General features: G+C 39.7%; 1 protein-coding gene across 1 annotated transcript in view; it reads left to right on the top strand.

The window, feature by feature from the left end:
- The window catches only part of lig1 (ligase I, DNA, ATP-dependent), a 70391-nt gene that overhangs the window by 36344 nt on the left and 16715 nt on the right, over window positions 1-17332 (top strand). Inside the window, exons 19-24 of the mRNA XM_085440513.1 lie at window positions 1488-1583; window positions 7288-7398; window positions 10048-10119; window positions 13406-13550; window positions 14127-14209; window positions 16013-16165. Coding sequence (XP_085296639.1) covers window positions 1488-1583; window positions 7288-7398; window positions 10048-10119; window positions 13406-13550; window positions 14127-14209; window positions 16013-16165 — 660 coding nt within the window. The remainder of the gene's footprint in view (window positions 1-1487; window positions 1584-7287; window positions 7399-10047; window positions 10120-13405; window positions 13551-14126; window positions 14210-16012; window positions 16166-17332) is intronic.

A 17332-nucleotide genomic window follows, 5' to 3' on the forward strand; every position in this document is an offset into this window, starting at 1 on the left:
GAACTGAATCAGTAAAATATAAATATAAAGCTACAACTTAATATATTTCCTCTGCATCATCTTTTTTTCTTTGTTTTACGTGACACTTGAATCAAACTAGACTGTCTTGCATTAGCAGAGGAGCAGCTGCTAACATTTTCCACATAAGATGTGTTTATGCACATTATGCGGTGAACTGCAGATAACCCGTGTATTGGAAGAATTAAGAGCCTAATAGACAATTACTGTAGTTTTGTATATGAAGCACAACACAATAGTAAAAGTAAAACACAAGCCATTATGTTGCATATGTAGACAGCTGGATTGATTAAGCTAAGGTGTTTATCCTGTTGCATGAGATGGACTGCTGAAACACATTATGTGTCAGCGTAGCTGTCTTGTGATTTTCTGCCATTTACTTGCTCATTTGGTCATTTCGGTGACCTGACAGTTAATCCATTAATCTAGAAAATAATTGGGAGACTAATTGTTGAAGCCTCAGTTTAATGATCACCCCTACACTAGGTAGGAAAAACCTTCTCCTCTGAGTGACCATAAATGTTGTCAGCTGTATGTTCCTTCAGAATACATATTTACATAAAGATAGTCATTAGTCTGGAAGACTGAGCCGATTAAGATAAGATAAGATAGAACTTTATTAATCCCTCGGGTGGGTTCCTCTGGGAAATTCGACTTCCAAAAAGCACAGCAACGACCGAAATTACAGTTACAGATTACCGGAATAGATTGACAGAAAACTGGTGCTAATTGGTCAGGAATCCATCCTGTGTGCATGTATGTATTGATAATGCTTGCATGATTTCATAATCTTACTGTGTGGGCAGTTGCTCTCTTCATTCCCAGGACTTATTTCTTCATTCTGTCCCCAAAGCTCCCACTTAATTGGGCAAAAGGAGCATTTGAATTTTAAGTAATATCAACTAAAGCTTGGTGAGCTGGTCTTACTAAATGAATTGAAGGTAATTTTAAATGATTTGGAATCGGTAAAATCTGACTGTGAATGCTATCGTGTCTATCTTTGTGTATTTAGTGAGCTGCCTGTCCCAGTCAGAACACTTTCGCACAAGAGATTTTAAATGTATCTTCTGCATAAAGAAGGATAAATGTAGCAGGCACCTCATGTGTAGACTGAATGTTTTCCTTTAAATATCCTGTTAAACAACATAAGTTATGATTTTATATTTGCCCGAATACGTTTGTCCTATCTGACACTTCAACTATTATACTGTTATCTTGGCATAATAAGAGCCGGTAATGAATTCCACCTACACATGCATCTCCTGTGGTTAGTTGTTAATAACAATAGCTGTTGTTCTTCCTCCTTGAGGTCCATGAATTCTTTACAAGTCGATCCATCTGTATCTGAATGCAACATCAAGTCTCTTTTTGTTGTTGTTGTTGTAATTTTACATGTTTTAACCAACACATAAATCATGCTGTTTTGTGTTTATCTATTTTATTGCGACTTTTTTTGTTTTCCTCTACAGATTCACATTTTGGAGGGTGGCGAGGTTCGAATATTCAGCCGCAACCAGGAAGACAACACCAGCAAATACCCAGATATCATCTCCCGCATTCCCAAGGTAAAACACTTCGACACCGCAGCTCAGCCCTTTGGGAGAGAGGAGAGTGTGATTGTCAAATGAGGCCTTTTACAGCGTAGCGGATAACAGCTGAACACATTTATCCTGCTCACTGCCTCGTCACTTTGGTTCTTCTTCTCGCCTATCTCTCATCTGTCTCGTTTCCATGTGCATACTTCTCCTTTCTGCCTTAGATTTGTCACAGTTGGAAACCCCTGTTCAGTTTATTTGTTCTTTCCTGTCCTTACTCTCCCTGCACTCATCGAGAGCTGCTGCTGGCCATTAGATTTCTTTTTTTGTTTTAAGTCTACTGAGTTGTCCACTCAGGATGGGAATTTTAACCAGCTTGTCATCTCTCTAATAGATGTCAAAAACACACATTGTTGCAGTTTTACCTTTAAATTTCAGCCGTGGGAAGGCTTGCCAAATTAGTGAGGATCTGCTTGAGTGGGGAGTGAGAAAAAGAGCACCACTACCTGAAACTTTGGCACTTGGCCTGAGGTTATCTGAGCGTGCTCACTGCTTCAGTGCCTGCCGAGTGTGTTTTTCTGCTGTAGTAAGGAACTGCAGTCAAGTACCAAATGAATCTACATCAGTTTGCACTCTGCTCTCATTTATTTTGTTTTCAAGCCTTTTGTTGGATGCACAGCTATTATTGAAACGTCATTGACATTAAAATAAATTCCCATCTGGTCTGTGCTAATTAGAGCAGATTATCGAATCAGATGAATTCTCAGAATAGATGTGTAATATTTCTAATGGGTTCCTGTGCAAGAATTTATTAAGATGTTATTAATTACTAGAGCTTGTTAGTGGAAACAGGTGGTGTTTCTCACAACAAATTCAGGAAAAAAAATGGCAACACAACACCGGTAGCAAAAAAGCAAAAGAATCACATCATGTCATAATTTTGGTAAATTTCAGTTTAAGTATTTTAGTTTGCAGGTCAGACTTGACCTTTTGTAGAGTTCACACTTTGTTTCCTCATGTTGCAAGGTATTTTGTGGTGTCAAGGTTGTCATTAATTAGATCCTAGACGTATTTTGTTGACTTCAAGGGGAGAATGCGAAGATGCAGACCTGAAGGTTGCAGTTGCAGGTCAAACATGCAACTAATTTTCCAGTGTATGACTCATGATGGTTCACAGAGGTCATGTTCCCTCCGGACGTCAGTACAGTCAGCCGTTAATTGTTCCAACCTGTGAACATATCATCAGGGAATAAGCACCCCCCCAAATCTAATCAGTGTCTTGTGTTAAACTGATTGGCTCTTTATGTGCGGCTGTGTTTTGTTTTTAAATGCCTCTCTGAGTTCATCACCGACTAAATCTGTGCTGCTTGAGTTTAGTTTCACTTCTACATTTTATCTATAAGAAGATATTTATAACATTTATCAATGATAATATCTTATTCTTTATTATTTTGCTGATAGAATCCAAATTTGTTTTCTCTAGAGGAGAAAAAACTGGACCTAAAGAGGTGTTTAACCCTTCAGCCACAGAAAGCTGAATTTCATCATCACTCCACCTCGTGGGTGGTGTGGACACCCAAGTTTGTTATCATGATTACTCAAGAATGAGGTGACGTTGGATTTTAAAATTGATACAATAGTTCCATCTACCCAAATCGCAGCGACCTCGACCTCAATTTCATGGTCAGAGGGCAACTTTTCAGAAAAACTTTTAGGCTTTTCACATTTCTATCATAGATGCATTTACTAGGAGCCTGAGGGTCAACACCAGCAGCCATTAGTATTTTTGAAGTTGATACGGTGGGGTAATAAAATTGTTGCTCAGCTTCAATTAAGCTCATTTGAGTAACTGAGTTTGACCATCTCCATTACGTTCATGCTGTTTATGCTTCTTAAAACATTTTCAGTGGTTTGTCTGACTAATAGTATGACTTGCTTTGTTGTCCACAATATTGAAGAAGTTTGTGCTTCTGGAGTCAAATTCCTTAGTAGTTTGTTCCATAGGTCTAACAAGCAGACATGTTTGTCTGCATTGCATTTCTGCACTTCATGGTAAAAGCTCGCTAACATATCTGGCTGGTGTCCCCATCTGGTCCCAGGATACAGCTTCTGACTCCAGAAATGTAGCATGGCGGTGTCCACGATGCTAAAGTTAAGGTTTTGAGAATGTTGAGCCAAAACCAATGGCTGATGTCACAGTGCCTTTACCCTCCACAGTCTTTGGTCTGAACACAGTGTAGGAAAACAGCTGGTGTGCATAACCTCCACTTCCACAAGTTGGACAACATTGCTCAGCTTTGTGCAGCCTTCAGACAACCATGTAAAATTCTGGTTTAAATGAAATAGCAAGTTTGGAGGCATATGAGCTTGATGAACTGGACAGATTGGAACCAGTTTCCTAGTTCTCGATTCTCATCTCTACAATACTTCTTTCCCATCGACTGTTGGCTGCGTCTGCCAAATCAGTTTTCCTGTTGACTCCTGGGGGAGCATAGGTCTGCAACAACACCACGCCAACGGACTCTGTTCTGGGCTGCTCTCTTTAGCTGGGTCCACGTCATTCCGACGGCCTTCACTTTGCTCTCGACAGATCTTCTCCACGTCTGTTTGGGTCTCCCCACTGGCTGCGTCTGCCAACAGTTGATAAATTGTCGATGTGCTTATACTTACTGACAGGTAGTTCTAACTTGGGACACAGGAAACTTGTGGGGTGTAAAGGGTTAAACAATAACAATATTTGTATTATATGTTTCACTTAAGACCACTTAATTTACACTAACTTGCTTTACATAACTTCTTGATATCCTCTTTCACATTCAATGCTTTCCAACGACGGGGAACTCTCACGTCTTTGTGGGTTTAAGTCACAACTGATTAACTTCATCCCTATTCAAATGGTTGAAAGCTGGCTGAGAAGCATTTGCATGATGTTCCTATCTTTCTCCTCTTTCATTCCCTTATATCTCCTTACTGTCAGTTTTCTAGGAGACCCTTTTCACTTCAGACAGTTTGACTCATCAAGCAGGAAACGCTTAGGTGGAACTAACATTAACGGCTGCTCTGGTCCATTAAGTAGTCGAGGAAGCCTTTCCAGTCAGTGTACAGTAACAAACCCCGGACCCAGCTCATCTAAGTGGCATAAAACCACCGTTAATGTTATCGATTATATATTATATTATTATGTGGTTTTCCTGTTTTGACATGTTATATTGTCAGCTATGAAAAAGATCTATAAAAAGTCTAAAAAATCCAAAAAGAAAAGCTAGCAGACTGCTGTGAAAGAGCTTTAGGGATTAATTCTGTTATTTAAAATAAGATTTTTTTCAAAATAAGATTAAAGTTATTTGACCTTGTTTAGTTTTAAGATTTTAGATTTTAAGATTTTGTTCACATAAACTAGCACAACTCTGCCACATGGGAGGAAAGTAAAATCTCTTTCCTCATCCTGCTGGACAGTAGCTTTTTGCCAACATGACTCAAATGATAGCTCATATCTCACCTCAGTCAATCTAACCTCTGTATCCCATCTTCTCTCATAACATCTGCACTCTAACTTTCCCTCACACCGACTTTCATCTTTCTGATATTTTCCTCCCTTTTTTTTAATAACTTTAAAAGCTACACGGATCTTTGTCTCTCACACTCACCTTATTGCTCTCTCCGTCCACTTCCCTCATGTCTGCCTGTCTAATCATTCCCCGCCTTTCTTCTTCATTACGTCTTGATGATACTTGTTCAATTCTTCACTACTCCTAGCTCGCTCTCTTCTTTTTTCCCCCCACCTCTCTTTCTCCACTCTTGTCTTATTCAGCCTCTCTTCCTCTCATCTTTTTTTAAGCTTTGATACTACCTGTCTGCAATTTCATCTTTCTGGTCTGCCTCTCTGCCACTTATACCCTTCTCCTCTCACTCCCTCTACACTTCTTACGTATTTGCTCTCGCTCTCTCTTCATCGCCTGCCGACGATCTTGACTGGTGCCTTCTCTCACCTTTTTTGTTTTTGCCTTCGGTTTCTTCTCATCCCTGTCTCCCTTCTCACAATTTCTTTCGCACCATTTTTTTCTCCCTTACTTTTAAAACATTTTCTTTAACTTTTTTTTTTGGTTCCTTCCTCCCTTGCTCCTCTTCCTTCGCCTTGTTCTCTTTGCACTCCCCTTACCAGCATTTCATGGATTATTTTCAGACTTTTTCTCCTTCTCTGTCACCTTTCTTTCTCACCATTATTACCTCCTAAATTGCAAGAGGAAACAGACATAGTGTTAGATTTTGGCGTCTTTGCTTGATTATTTGGATGCCTCGAGATAGATTTGAGAGATGACATTGCCTTTCTATCTTTTGAAGTAATTTTCCTTTTTATGGGTTTGTGAAGTTAATGGTTCATAATTTAAGATGCTGAATTTCTTGCGGTTTGAAAATGGCTCATGTTGGTTATGTGAAGTTTTTGTCTCAGAAATTGATTACTGATCATTAATGTGGCAGACAGTTAATTAAAGAAAATGCTTAGATAATCATTTACATTGCCTATCTTGACATGATTTCGTGGCAGTGTGTTTGTGTGTGCCAACACACTTGGTGAGCACACTGAGTTAAACTTCAAACTAACTCAGGTTGCCTGCATGGAGAAGATGGTTTGATTAGATTTTACAGCACCTTGCTGCATTATTTTGCATTTTAATAAGGGAAAACCAATTTTCCCCAGGCTACCACAGAGCCTTAAAGTTTCAAATTATGAATTAATATTAATACATTAATATTAATACAGATGCATTAATTAGTAATTAATTCATTACTTAGCCTAATAACCTTATGAGGAGAACTGATTGTGTTTGATATTTCAGACTGTTTGCAAACAAGCTGTTACCTCTAAAGTGTCTGTTACGCTTAGCTTTGATTATGTGTCTGATTACCTTTCAGATTTCCTTCGCTAATAAGTTCCCAGTCTGATTCAGATTAGAAATGTAGACATTTCGAGGTATCCTACAGGTTCCCAAATTGACCAGAAAGTGAGGGATTAAAGCCTCACACACGATTTGGTGGCTCAGCTAATTAGCAGCCGCTCAGTTTGCTCAGTTTGATCTTGGGATTCGGCTGTGATGGTCAATATAATCTGCCCATGAGCTAGACGGTTTATCCGCAGCTTAAACCCTATCAGTGTCTTCCTGCACAGGGAAATAACTATCAGCTGCCAAAGCCTTTAGTTAATGCATAAATGATAAACAACAAACTGCAGAATGTTTCTGGTGAAACTTTTGACCAGACGTGGGCGTCCCACCAAAAGAGGGGACGTGCTTAACAGTTTGGAAACTGTCTGAAAAGAAGAGACTTCAGTTATAAGACATGACTGCTCAAGATAGCAATACATGTAGGGCATAAAAAATGCTAATGTGCTGTCTTCCAAAGCATTTGGCAACAAATTGGGGGCAGCTGCGGGTCCTGAAACAATCTGAACATGTCTTCGGTATGATTGCCTCTGTATGAGACTCAACTTGGCGCTTTTCAAAGACATGAACAGAGTTTGAATCTCTGAGTTTGTCAGAAGATTGAAAGTCTCATTGAAGTAAATCCAGCAGTCTTCTGTTTGCTACAGCAGATGTTGCCTATATGCAGTCTGGCTTTTTTCCCCCCCTTCATCTATAAAAAATCTTTCATCTTTCTCATCTCACTCTTGAGCGCAATCTTTTATCTTTTTGTTTATCTATTTTTCTTTGTTGCTCTGTCATGGTTTTTCACGCAGGTGAAGAAGGACTCTGTTGTATCTTGTGTCCTGGACTCTGAGGCGGTGGCCTGGGATCACGAGAAGAAACAGATCCAGCCCTTCCAGGTCCTCACCACCCGTAAGAGAAAGGTATGGACAGAGCGGGATGTAATAGGGAAGAGGAAAGGGAAATAAAATGGCTGTGGTGTCATAAAGGCAGAGAGTAGGAGATAATGAGAGGAGAAAGGAGGAGGAGTGAAAAGGTTGAAGAGAGAAAACAAGACAGAGATAAAGACTTGAAGGTAGAGTAGAGCGAGATAATAGTGTGAAATGATCCGGCAGACTGAGGGTGATGGACGGAGGAAAAGCAGACAGAACGAGGGGGAGACTGATAAGTAGGAGAAGGAAGAGTCAAATGGATCGAGAAGGGTGGTGGTGGTGGCTGAGATTGCAAATGTCAGCAAGGTGTTTATTCAGTTTTGATCAGACTAACGGCCTCTTTCCACTACACCAATCACATTAGAGTGAAACTGCTCTCTTTACTTTCTCTTTGTATGCATGATGCCATCCTTGTAAATTAGGAAAAGAGAAATGAGGAGGAAAAGACAGAGAACATGGTGATGGAAATTGCTGAAAATGATTATCTTGATGACTTTTTCTTTTTCTTTTCTTTTTTTGATACTGTTACTGCCACCATGAAACTATGATTATTTGTAATGACGGTTTGATGCACATACTGATTGTTTTGCCCTTCTGGCATTCTGTAACATCTCAACTGCTTCAATACCACAAGCACGCTTCCTGAATGAAATATTTCTGCTGAGGAGATGAAACCAGATATGCACTAATTAAACATTATTAATGAGCAGAGAGGAAAGTAATGAGGGTGTGAAAAGAAGAATTAAAGAGAGAAAAATCCTTCAGGTTTAAAGATTGCGGTGGTTTTTTTTTTGTAATTTTTTTTTATTTTTATTTTTTTAGTCGTTGCTGTTTAATTCTTCCATCCAGTCCTTATCAGATCACTCACAGAAGTTTGGAGAACTGAACCTGCAAGTCACACTTTACAAAATTATCTAATCTGACTATTTTATCTATCTAACTAATAATTACCTGAAGGAAATGTTGATGAAGCTGAGTATGTATTTCATCATGAGCTTCTTGTATGTTGGTGACAGATGGATGAAAGTTAGTTGCAGTTGGAATTTGGCACAGATTTAATTTAGTGTCAGTTTGTACTTTAGTACTGACATAAATTGGTAGGTTGATGGGTTACATAGTTAGTTGTTGTAGTCTATGCCTTAAAAAACCCCATAAATCTTTAAAATCACCATGCTTAGGCTTGGAGGGGGTAATTTAGGCCACGTGGGCAAGTAGGCTTTCAGTACACTGATGTTAATGATCATGATGATCTGTTTAAAACAACAGTAGTTGGCTTGAGAATAAACTTAGGAGGCAAAGTTTGTTTGAAGAGTGTTTCATACTTAAAATAATCAGATGCCTTTATGATCAGCTGTGGTATTGATGTTTTCTTTTCACGTATATAAACACATTTGAACAGTGGTTTTTAAACTTTTTAACCTTATTTTGAGATGACTTAAGAATATTTACTTGGAAAGGTTATATTCATCTGAAATACATAATGACTATTAATGAAGTATCCCAAATAGGCAAACTGTGGCTTGTTATCAGAAGCCATCAGTTGAGTCCCAGTGGAGTTCCAGTTGTTAGTTAAGCGAAGTTTATTATCTTTATCAACGCTGACTGATCAGCCTTTTCTAAGTATGGTAGCACAGCTGAAACCGCTTCTGTTGTGCATCAGCCTCTGTGGGTTCAATTACAGTCCAAAAAAAGAATATTTTTATAAAAGTGGTCAGTGATTTTGTTTTAAGCCTGCCAAAAACCTGAAGATTTCATGCTGCCATGGGTACTGCTCCCTTCTCAAATTCGCACAGTCTAACCAGAATAGAAGGAGAACTGGGAGACCATAATGCACAACTGAGGAAGAGTCTGTAGTCTCAGAAGCCGACACCTCACAGGTCCACAACTGGCAGATTCATTAATGGTAGCCATCTGAGTCAGTCTGTGCCACATTGCACTTCTTGTCATGTCACTGCCATCGCAGAAAACTGGGATTGTTTGAAATCAGGAGTTAAGAATGTGTATTGCTGTGATTGCATGCAAACAAATGCTCCTGAAATCTCCTCTGGAAAGTTGCTTTATTGTGCTACTAGTGGTCAAAAACTGCACAGGAGTACCCTTTTAAATTTTAATGATGCAACCTGATTTCATACATCACTAGTTTGAAACAAGCTAGTATCTAATAAAGAATGGGTTCACAGACAGAGTAATGGATTTGTAAATCGCTTGTGGAGCCTTATCCCCGGAATTCAACATTCCTTGGGTTCCATCAGGGGTGTGCTGGAAACACAGTAATAAGGTCGAGTTGGGAAAGTAGAAACCAGCAGGGGTAAAGAAGTTGTGGAATAAACAGGATGAGGTTCTAGAAAGGTGAGAGTGGGAGAAGGAGAAGCAGAAGAGGTGAGTGAAGTGAGCAGAGGAGCAGGAAGTAATAGGCTGAGAGAGGGCGAACACAACAGGGAGGTGTGACGCTGTTAAGAGGAAGACGGGAAGGCTGGGTGGTTAACTTTCAACACGAACGGGGAGAGAAATCAAAGAGCTCTTTGTAACAAGTCCCAAGGTTGGTTGTAGCGATTTGTGAATAAGATGCGTCTATTTGCATATTTTTGTCAAAGGGAAAAATATTAAAATGTATCCATGTGTGTTGATGTCTCCCTGCAGGATGTGGATGCATCAGAGATCAAAGTCCAAGTGTGTGTGTACGCCTTTGACCTCCTCTACCTCAATGGCGAGGTAAGGCCTAGTGATGATGAAAATGTTTCCCAGAGATCTCTTAAAACACTCCTGTTTTCTTTCTTTAAACCGCTGCGCGTGTTTATTGTTTGTGAGTACCCGCGTGCTCGTCGCCCGCCAAGTTGCCAGCGTCGTCCCTGAATGCCAATGATGCTGCTTCTGGAGGCCGTAACTACATAATGATTGTAATGCTCATTGTAATTCCGACGGGGTGTGTGTGCGTGTGTGTGGGTAGGTGTGTGTCTGTCTGTCTGAGAGTGTATGTGTTGTGGGTGGTAACTGTGACTGAGTGTGGGATAGAGTATATGTTTCTATCCAAATAAAGCTTAGTTTTTAAGCACATTTCTTAAGACTGCTAAAGAAAATCCTAATTACTGTTTCCATCTTCCGGTGCCATGTGAGTTTTCCCAAGTGGACAGAAACAAAATTATGTAATTAAAAGACCAATACTGTCTTCTTAAGTTGTGCCATTTCATTGCTACTTCCTCCTAATATGGCATTTATGCAAATGTGATGAATTATTTTTTCTCTGTATATGCATACTTTGTCTTCTTTATGGCTGTTGCCCTTTATTTATTAATTTCTTTTTTCTTTATCTCTCTCCTCGATTAATTGGAAACATCCAATTGCCTTTGCCCTATAGTCCTTGTCATTGCTAACACTGTTGTTGTCCTGGGAGGGTTTTTTAATGCTATTCACACCAGCTACCTCCCCTGCTAAGGCCTGACCAACCAGCAAGAGCTATTAGTCAGCAGTCGCCACCACACAGGACACCAAGGTCATGTCCTTGGTGCTATTTTTTAAATTATTTATCTACTTTAGGGACCTAATATTACACATACACTGCATATGCTCATTTTGTTGGGTTCATATTTTTAAGGCAAGAATATAAAAGGAGGGAAAATAAATAAATTTGTGGTTTTAACGCACTGGGGTAAACGGATTTGTATGACTCATACAAAGCTTTCTATGAGCACTGGCTGGCAGCTGTACAGCAAACTACTAGTTCAAGTCCAGCTTCATCTGTCTCATTATCCTTTGAGATTTCTCTCCTTTGGTGGATTTGAACTTGCTCTTTTTATAAATAGGTCTTGATTCCATGTAGTGACACAAGTCCTCCTGAGTTTGAACACAAAATACTTCCCAAACTTCAATTTATCACTGGCAACACAGCCTCCATAACTCTTGTGCAGAAAGGAGACAGAAGAACGGCACAGAGAATGGGGGGAAAAAAATAAACTTTGTAAAGAGTCACAGAAATTCTCTCTTTAGATAAATGTAGATAATTTTGTAGATATGGCAGATTGGCAGAGGTCAAGGAGCTGTTGACAACTAGGCTAGAACTTCTCGCAATAATGGATATGAATTAATATGTTGTTTATTTACAGATGGGTATGTTCACTCTTACTGTAAAACATTAAAACATTTACAACCCTGTGGGGCACTGCAGGCATGGCACTTAGAATTTGAAAAGTAAAAAAAAACAAAACTGTAATAATCTACGATTTGCTGATGAATTGTGTTGACTTGCATTTAAGTAAAATTCAAGAATGTTGGAGGGCTTGAACTTTTTTCACCTTCTGAAATTGGGCATGCTAGAAAAAGTTTGAGAACCCCTGGTGTACATGATGAAATGATAGTGAATGTAGCACCAAACTTGGCCCTTTAAAGTCTTCTCCCCCCTCGTGCTCGCTGCTATATACTGCTATATATTCTTGCAAAATACCAGGTGCATGTCCAACAACCTCTATGCCAGAGCACACTTCAGCTTTGTATTAATGCATGTCACCATGTGACAATATGCCAAAGTCCTATTTCAGAGCAATGACACGTATAAAGACAAGAGCATCATTAAGGATTGGCATTGCCTAGCTGTTGTGCCAAGCTACTGTCAGAGTGTATAAATCCATGTGCTGCCAACTACAGGCAATTGACACATGTCAAATGACAATATAGATGTAAAATTTACCTCAATTATAATCAAAAAGTCAAAAGTAGACATAATGTGAAGATGTTTAAAAAAATGTAATTCCAGTCAAAATCTGAACTCCTAAGGGTATCAGCTTCCCACAAGCTTTTGGGGTTTCTGGTCAGACAGAAATTGCAGCAGCATTTCAGTGCTGCGACTAAGCTGAATAAAATGAAGCATAAAAAAAAAACCTTGCAGTGTCATCATTAATTGATGAAACCTGCATCTGTTGACCTTTAATGTATTGTCCTCTTGTCAATGCTGTATGTGGGTGCTTTGCTGCTTTAGCCAAGTGTTGGCTGACTTGTGATATTTAGGAGAATATGTGGCCTTTTCAGTTATTTTTAACGGATAAATTAAACTCTAGTAGATGGTTAGAATCATCCTCACAAAGAACGTGTGGAACGAAAGGTTGGCTGTGCCGTAGCGTAGCTTGCACCAAACTCGTTACGTGTCTCTACCTAGAAATGTTGTGAACCAACTTTTGTAAAACAAAATGTAAAATGTAATAGGCTGTAATTATTTTGTTAATGCAAAAGCAGCAGCCTTTTGGTCTGCCAGTATGACATTTCCTTGTTTTCAGAGCTCCACCAATCTGTGCGTAGACGGTTCTGTTTTCTGAGTTGCAGTAATTTCAGTAAAAGCAGTGATTTTCAAATAAAGCTCACACCTGTCACCTCACAGTTTTTTGTTTTTTTTTGTCAGTCAAATGAATTAAAATAAAAGTTCAGTATCAGTGAAATTCCCCCCGACAAAATATAGTTGTTCAACTTCACTCCACATTTTCCCCTCCCGCAGCCCGCTGGCAGCGGCCCTCCAGTTCCCTTACAGGTTGAGGAAAAATTGCAGTAAGCCTCTGTTTATCTCGTACAAGCTTCAATCGCCATTGATTGTGGAAAAGTATATATATGTAAGTGCAAAAGAAAGTCAATACTGTAGCATAGAACAATCACCGAAGGTGTAATTGCAGAACGTTGCAGGCTGCTTCGGCCTCATTATCTGCATACATTTCGAGTAAGGGTATAAATCGTGCATATGACTGCATGTTCTGCAGATTTAAAGCTGCTCGTGTGTGTGGCTGTGCGTGCACATGTATACGTGTGGGTGTTTGTATGTGTGCCCAAAGCTGCCGTGGCTGTGTGTCTGTGAGTATACTCTGAGACTGTGTGTTTGTGTATGAGTGGGTAGATGGTTGAGATGGCATTTCATCCTTGTCATCGCAAGGCTCCGAGCTATAGAGAGAAAATGGTTGTAATGATACAGTTTTGCCATTTGTAATTGTGTATGTGTTTCTGTGTGTGTGTGTGTTGTGTTTAGTCCCTGGTGCGACAGCCATTGTGTCGGCGTCGGGCTCTACTGAGAGAAAGCTTCTCAGAGGTGGAGGGAGAGTTTGTGTTTGCCCGATCCATCGACTCCGACAACACCGACACCATCGCCGAGTTCCTGGAGCAATCTGTCCGAGGTGTGTGTGTGCGTATGCGTGCCGGTTAGATGGAGACAGGCTTTCTTACTTGTTTTCCTTCCTGCTGTCTCTTTGTGTCTCATAACTTTTTTGTGTGTGCACCGACTGTGTACTTTTTTTCCTCGCCTGCTGTCCCTGTGCATCTTGAACCTTTTTGTGTGTGTGTGGGTGTGCTGTGCGAGAGATTCATTTCATTTGTGATTTTGTGCGAGGGCTTTGTGTGTAGTAGTCGTCCTTTCCCTGCATGCCGTCCCTTTGTTTGGCGTGTGTGTTTGTTGTGTTGTGTGTTTGCATAAGAGAGACAGGACTTGTTAGTTGTGTAATTGAATTTTCTTGCGTTGTGTCTGTCTGGCTCTGTTTATGAGGAAGCACATAGAGCTGTGTTTCCCGTGCGTCTCTTTGAGTTATACGCCAGTGTCCTTGTCCACTGGCTGTCTTTGTGTCCTCAACCTGCTTTTGTTTTGTGTATTTCAAAAGAAAACAAAGACCTTTTATGTATCTGAAAGATAATCTCTTAATTTCCTTTCTGCGTAGCAGGACTCGTGAGTTGGAGTATTAATCTGTTTGTGTGTTTAGACTCCTGCGAGGGCCTCATGGTGAAGACTCTAGAGAAGGATGCCACCTATGAAATTGCCAAGCGCTCTCATAATTGGCTCAAGGTGTGTGGTCATGCGCTTCAGTTTTGTTACCCATTAATCATTTACATTCACGTTACACACACACTGCCTAACAACGTGGATGTGCACTTACCCTATCATAAAGTTATGACACAAACACACATATATAGAGTGACTATAGAAAGACCATTATTTGCTTCATGGTATGCTTGGAAAGCCCCAACATTTGCCAAGTAAAATGCCAAATCGTACTTGATTTAAAGGTAAAGCCTTCAAGGTCATCTTATCTTGCACTCCCCGGAAGTCCCGTTCTTACCCTGAACCGCAGACAAGCCCAAAACAAACAACTTTCACAACTTCTTTGTCAAACTGACATGACTTTCAGTCGTTGGATCAGTAATGGCGATGAGAGCTAAGACTCTGGCTACAACCCAAGCAATTTTTAAAGGTTTCCACTTGAGGAATCTGCAGTTTTTCAAGCCCACAGGTAATATGTCAGATGTAGAGTACAATCAGAAGCTTGCTGATTTGATATTTGCTGTTTATTTTTGTTTTGTTTATTTGCTTATGCCATCGTGAAGCAGCCATCATCTGTCTTTCTATAATTCAAAAGAATCGCTGCTCAAACTGGAAACACAATGATCACCTAATTGGTCTTCATCCAAAAACAATTATCTTCTAATGAGTCCAAGTTGTGCTCAAGATCACTTTTGCCATTTTACAGGCACTTTCCTCACATAACCTTCATGCACACGATTTACACTTTTACCAAATTCTTACTCCTGATCTTTTTAACAATATTTAATAAAGCTAACATAGCTTGATTCTGTTGGATTTTTCATATTCAACAAACTTACAGAAATGCCAAATTATTTATTAGCACATGTTGCATACAGATGGAGATGAGCATGATCATAGATGAGGTGATCATGTTGGTTGAGACCTTAATATTACTAATTATACTTTTACTATTATACTAATACCAATAATGACCAATTCCATGAGGTGCTAATGAGGAAAATGAATTACTATGTCACTGATTTATAAGTTTGATATTCACATGGATGTGGACTGTGACTTCATCTCTAATGGTGAGATTTTCATTGCCTAGCTCTGTTCAAGTGAAAAGATTAATCAGAAACATGAACTTTGCAGCAGCATCTGTAAGCACTCAGCATACCTAGACAGCCTTCGCTCACCAGATTTGCCTTCTTGAGACCTTTTTGAGACTTCCTTTTCTCCAAAATGATGGTCAAGTTTAACGAGCGCCATTTTTTCACACTGGAGAAGTTCCAGTATACGTCATAGAAGCGCAAGAACAAGGGGAGGGAACGGGACTGAAAGAGGGTGATCTCAAAATGCCTTTAACACCAAAGGTGTGCAGAGGTGCACGATGAGACAGCCTTGAAGGGAATATCTGCCGAGTCGAAATAACGTTTTCGATTTTCAGCATCAAAGTCTAGGATTTTTTTTATCCGTACCTGGTATTCTAATTACAGACATTTTTTTTTCTCAGGTTTCTGCTCAGAAATATAAACACAGATAAGTGTAACAGATTTTGAATTTGGGGGGTTTTTTTTGCACACCAAAGTTGATTACACTGTTGTTTAAAACGGTTTCATCCTAACTGAGTTTGAATTTCTGGAGGACATTTTTAAACTATCAGGTTTTCAACTAATTCACGCAGCATTCAAAAACTGTGACGGTTCATACACTATAATATATATATTTTTAAATTGCAGACATTTAAAGTCGCACATTTTATTTGCCTGTGTTGAACAATGACCAAAACATGGGGTGATTTATACATGAATGTATTTCTCGCTTGCTGTTATCCTCCCCCAGTTGAAGAAGGACTACTTGGAGGGAGTTGGAGACACAGTGGACCTGTGTGTGATTGGGGCCTATCTGGGGAAAGGAAAAAGGACAGGCACCTATGGGGGCTTCCTGCTGGCTTGTTACGATGAAGAAAATGAAGAGTTCCAGTCCGTCTGCAAGGTGTGTGTGTGTTTTTTGTCTTATGTCTATGTAAAAAAAAAACATAGGCATCCTGTAAGGAATATCTTCGCTCTGTAAACATCTTTGAATGGCCTTGCATTCCTGGTGTTCCACATTAAACGTCTCCAGAGACACTATTTTAATATTTTCATCCAGAACAAGTGTGTCAACATTTCCAGGCAGCTGTTGAGTCCTTCAACTCAAAATGTTAATCAGTGTAATTAAATTTTGACCTGTGGCTTTTGATGCATGTAAACGTGTGATGTGTGGGAGGATAGTGAGAAAAGGTCTTTAATAGTGCAGCTAATTTTCTGCTTAAAGATAATTAATTTTGACATATTTTATTGTTTGTCTTCTGTGCAATGCATATTTCACATCTTTGTATTAAGGTGCTCTAGAGTGTGGAGTGTTAATTAAGTGCGAAGGTTTTTCTGTGTGTATGTGTGCTGCTTTTGCCTCTTATGTGTGTGGGAGCTGTGTTTTTGAGTCTGTTTCGTGCTTTGAACTGTCGTGCTTCCCCTCAAATCCGAGTTAGAGGAAAATCGTTGTGTCCACAAGTGTGGAGGTGTGACTGGATGCATCTTGGAATAAGGTGTAAGCATATATTGGAACATGCGTGACCACTTCAGTGTGTGTATTTGTACGTGTGTGAGATAATGACAGTGTGAACAAGTCAGAGTATCACTCCAGCACAGAGCATAAATTCAGCCTCTCCTCTGTCCTCCTAAAACCTTTCATCTCCATTTTTTTTTTCGTCTCTATAACTTTTATGTCTTTATCCGGAGAAAAGGGATTTAGAGAGCAGCGAACACACACACACTCTTTCTACAACATCTACTTACACACATTCACACCTGGGAGCTCATTGGTACAACCGCAGCGTTTACGCTTATGGCCCATGAGATGCTCCAGTGGAGCCGATGGAGGTTAAAGCGACCGTTAAAGAGCCACGTTAACTTTTCGGGCAATGCTGGTAGTTTTCTCTTTTTCAAGCTTTTTCATCTGTAAATGGAGTTCATATTTGAGGTCACTATCCTGAGTAAGTACAGCCAGGCAGATGTACAGTGGGGGAAATAATTGTTTGATCCACTGCTAAATTTGTAAGTTTGCTCACTTAAAAAGAAATGAACAGTTTGTGATGTTTGTAGTTGTTTCATTTTAATGGGG

The sequence above is a fragment of the Copadichromis virginalis genome, linkage group LG18 (genome assembly GCF_057382275.1).
Source record: "Copadichromis virginalis isolate Kocher_CV1m ecotype Utaka linkage group LG18, C_Virginalis_male_GT1.1, whole genome shotgun sequence".
Taxonomy (NCBI): Eukaryota; Metazoa; Chordata; class Actinopteri; order Cichliformes; family Cichlidae; genus Copadichromis; species Copadichromis virginalis.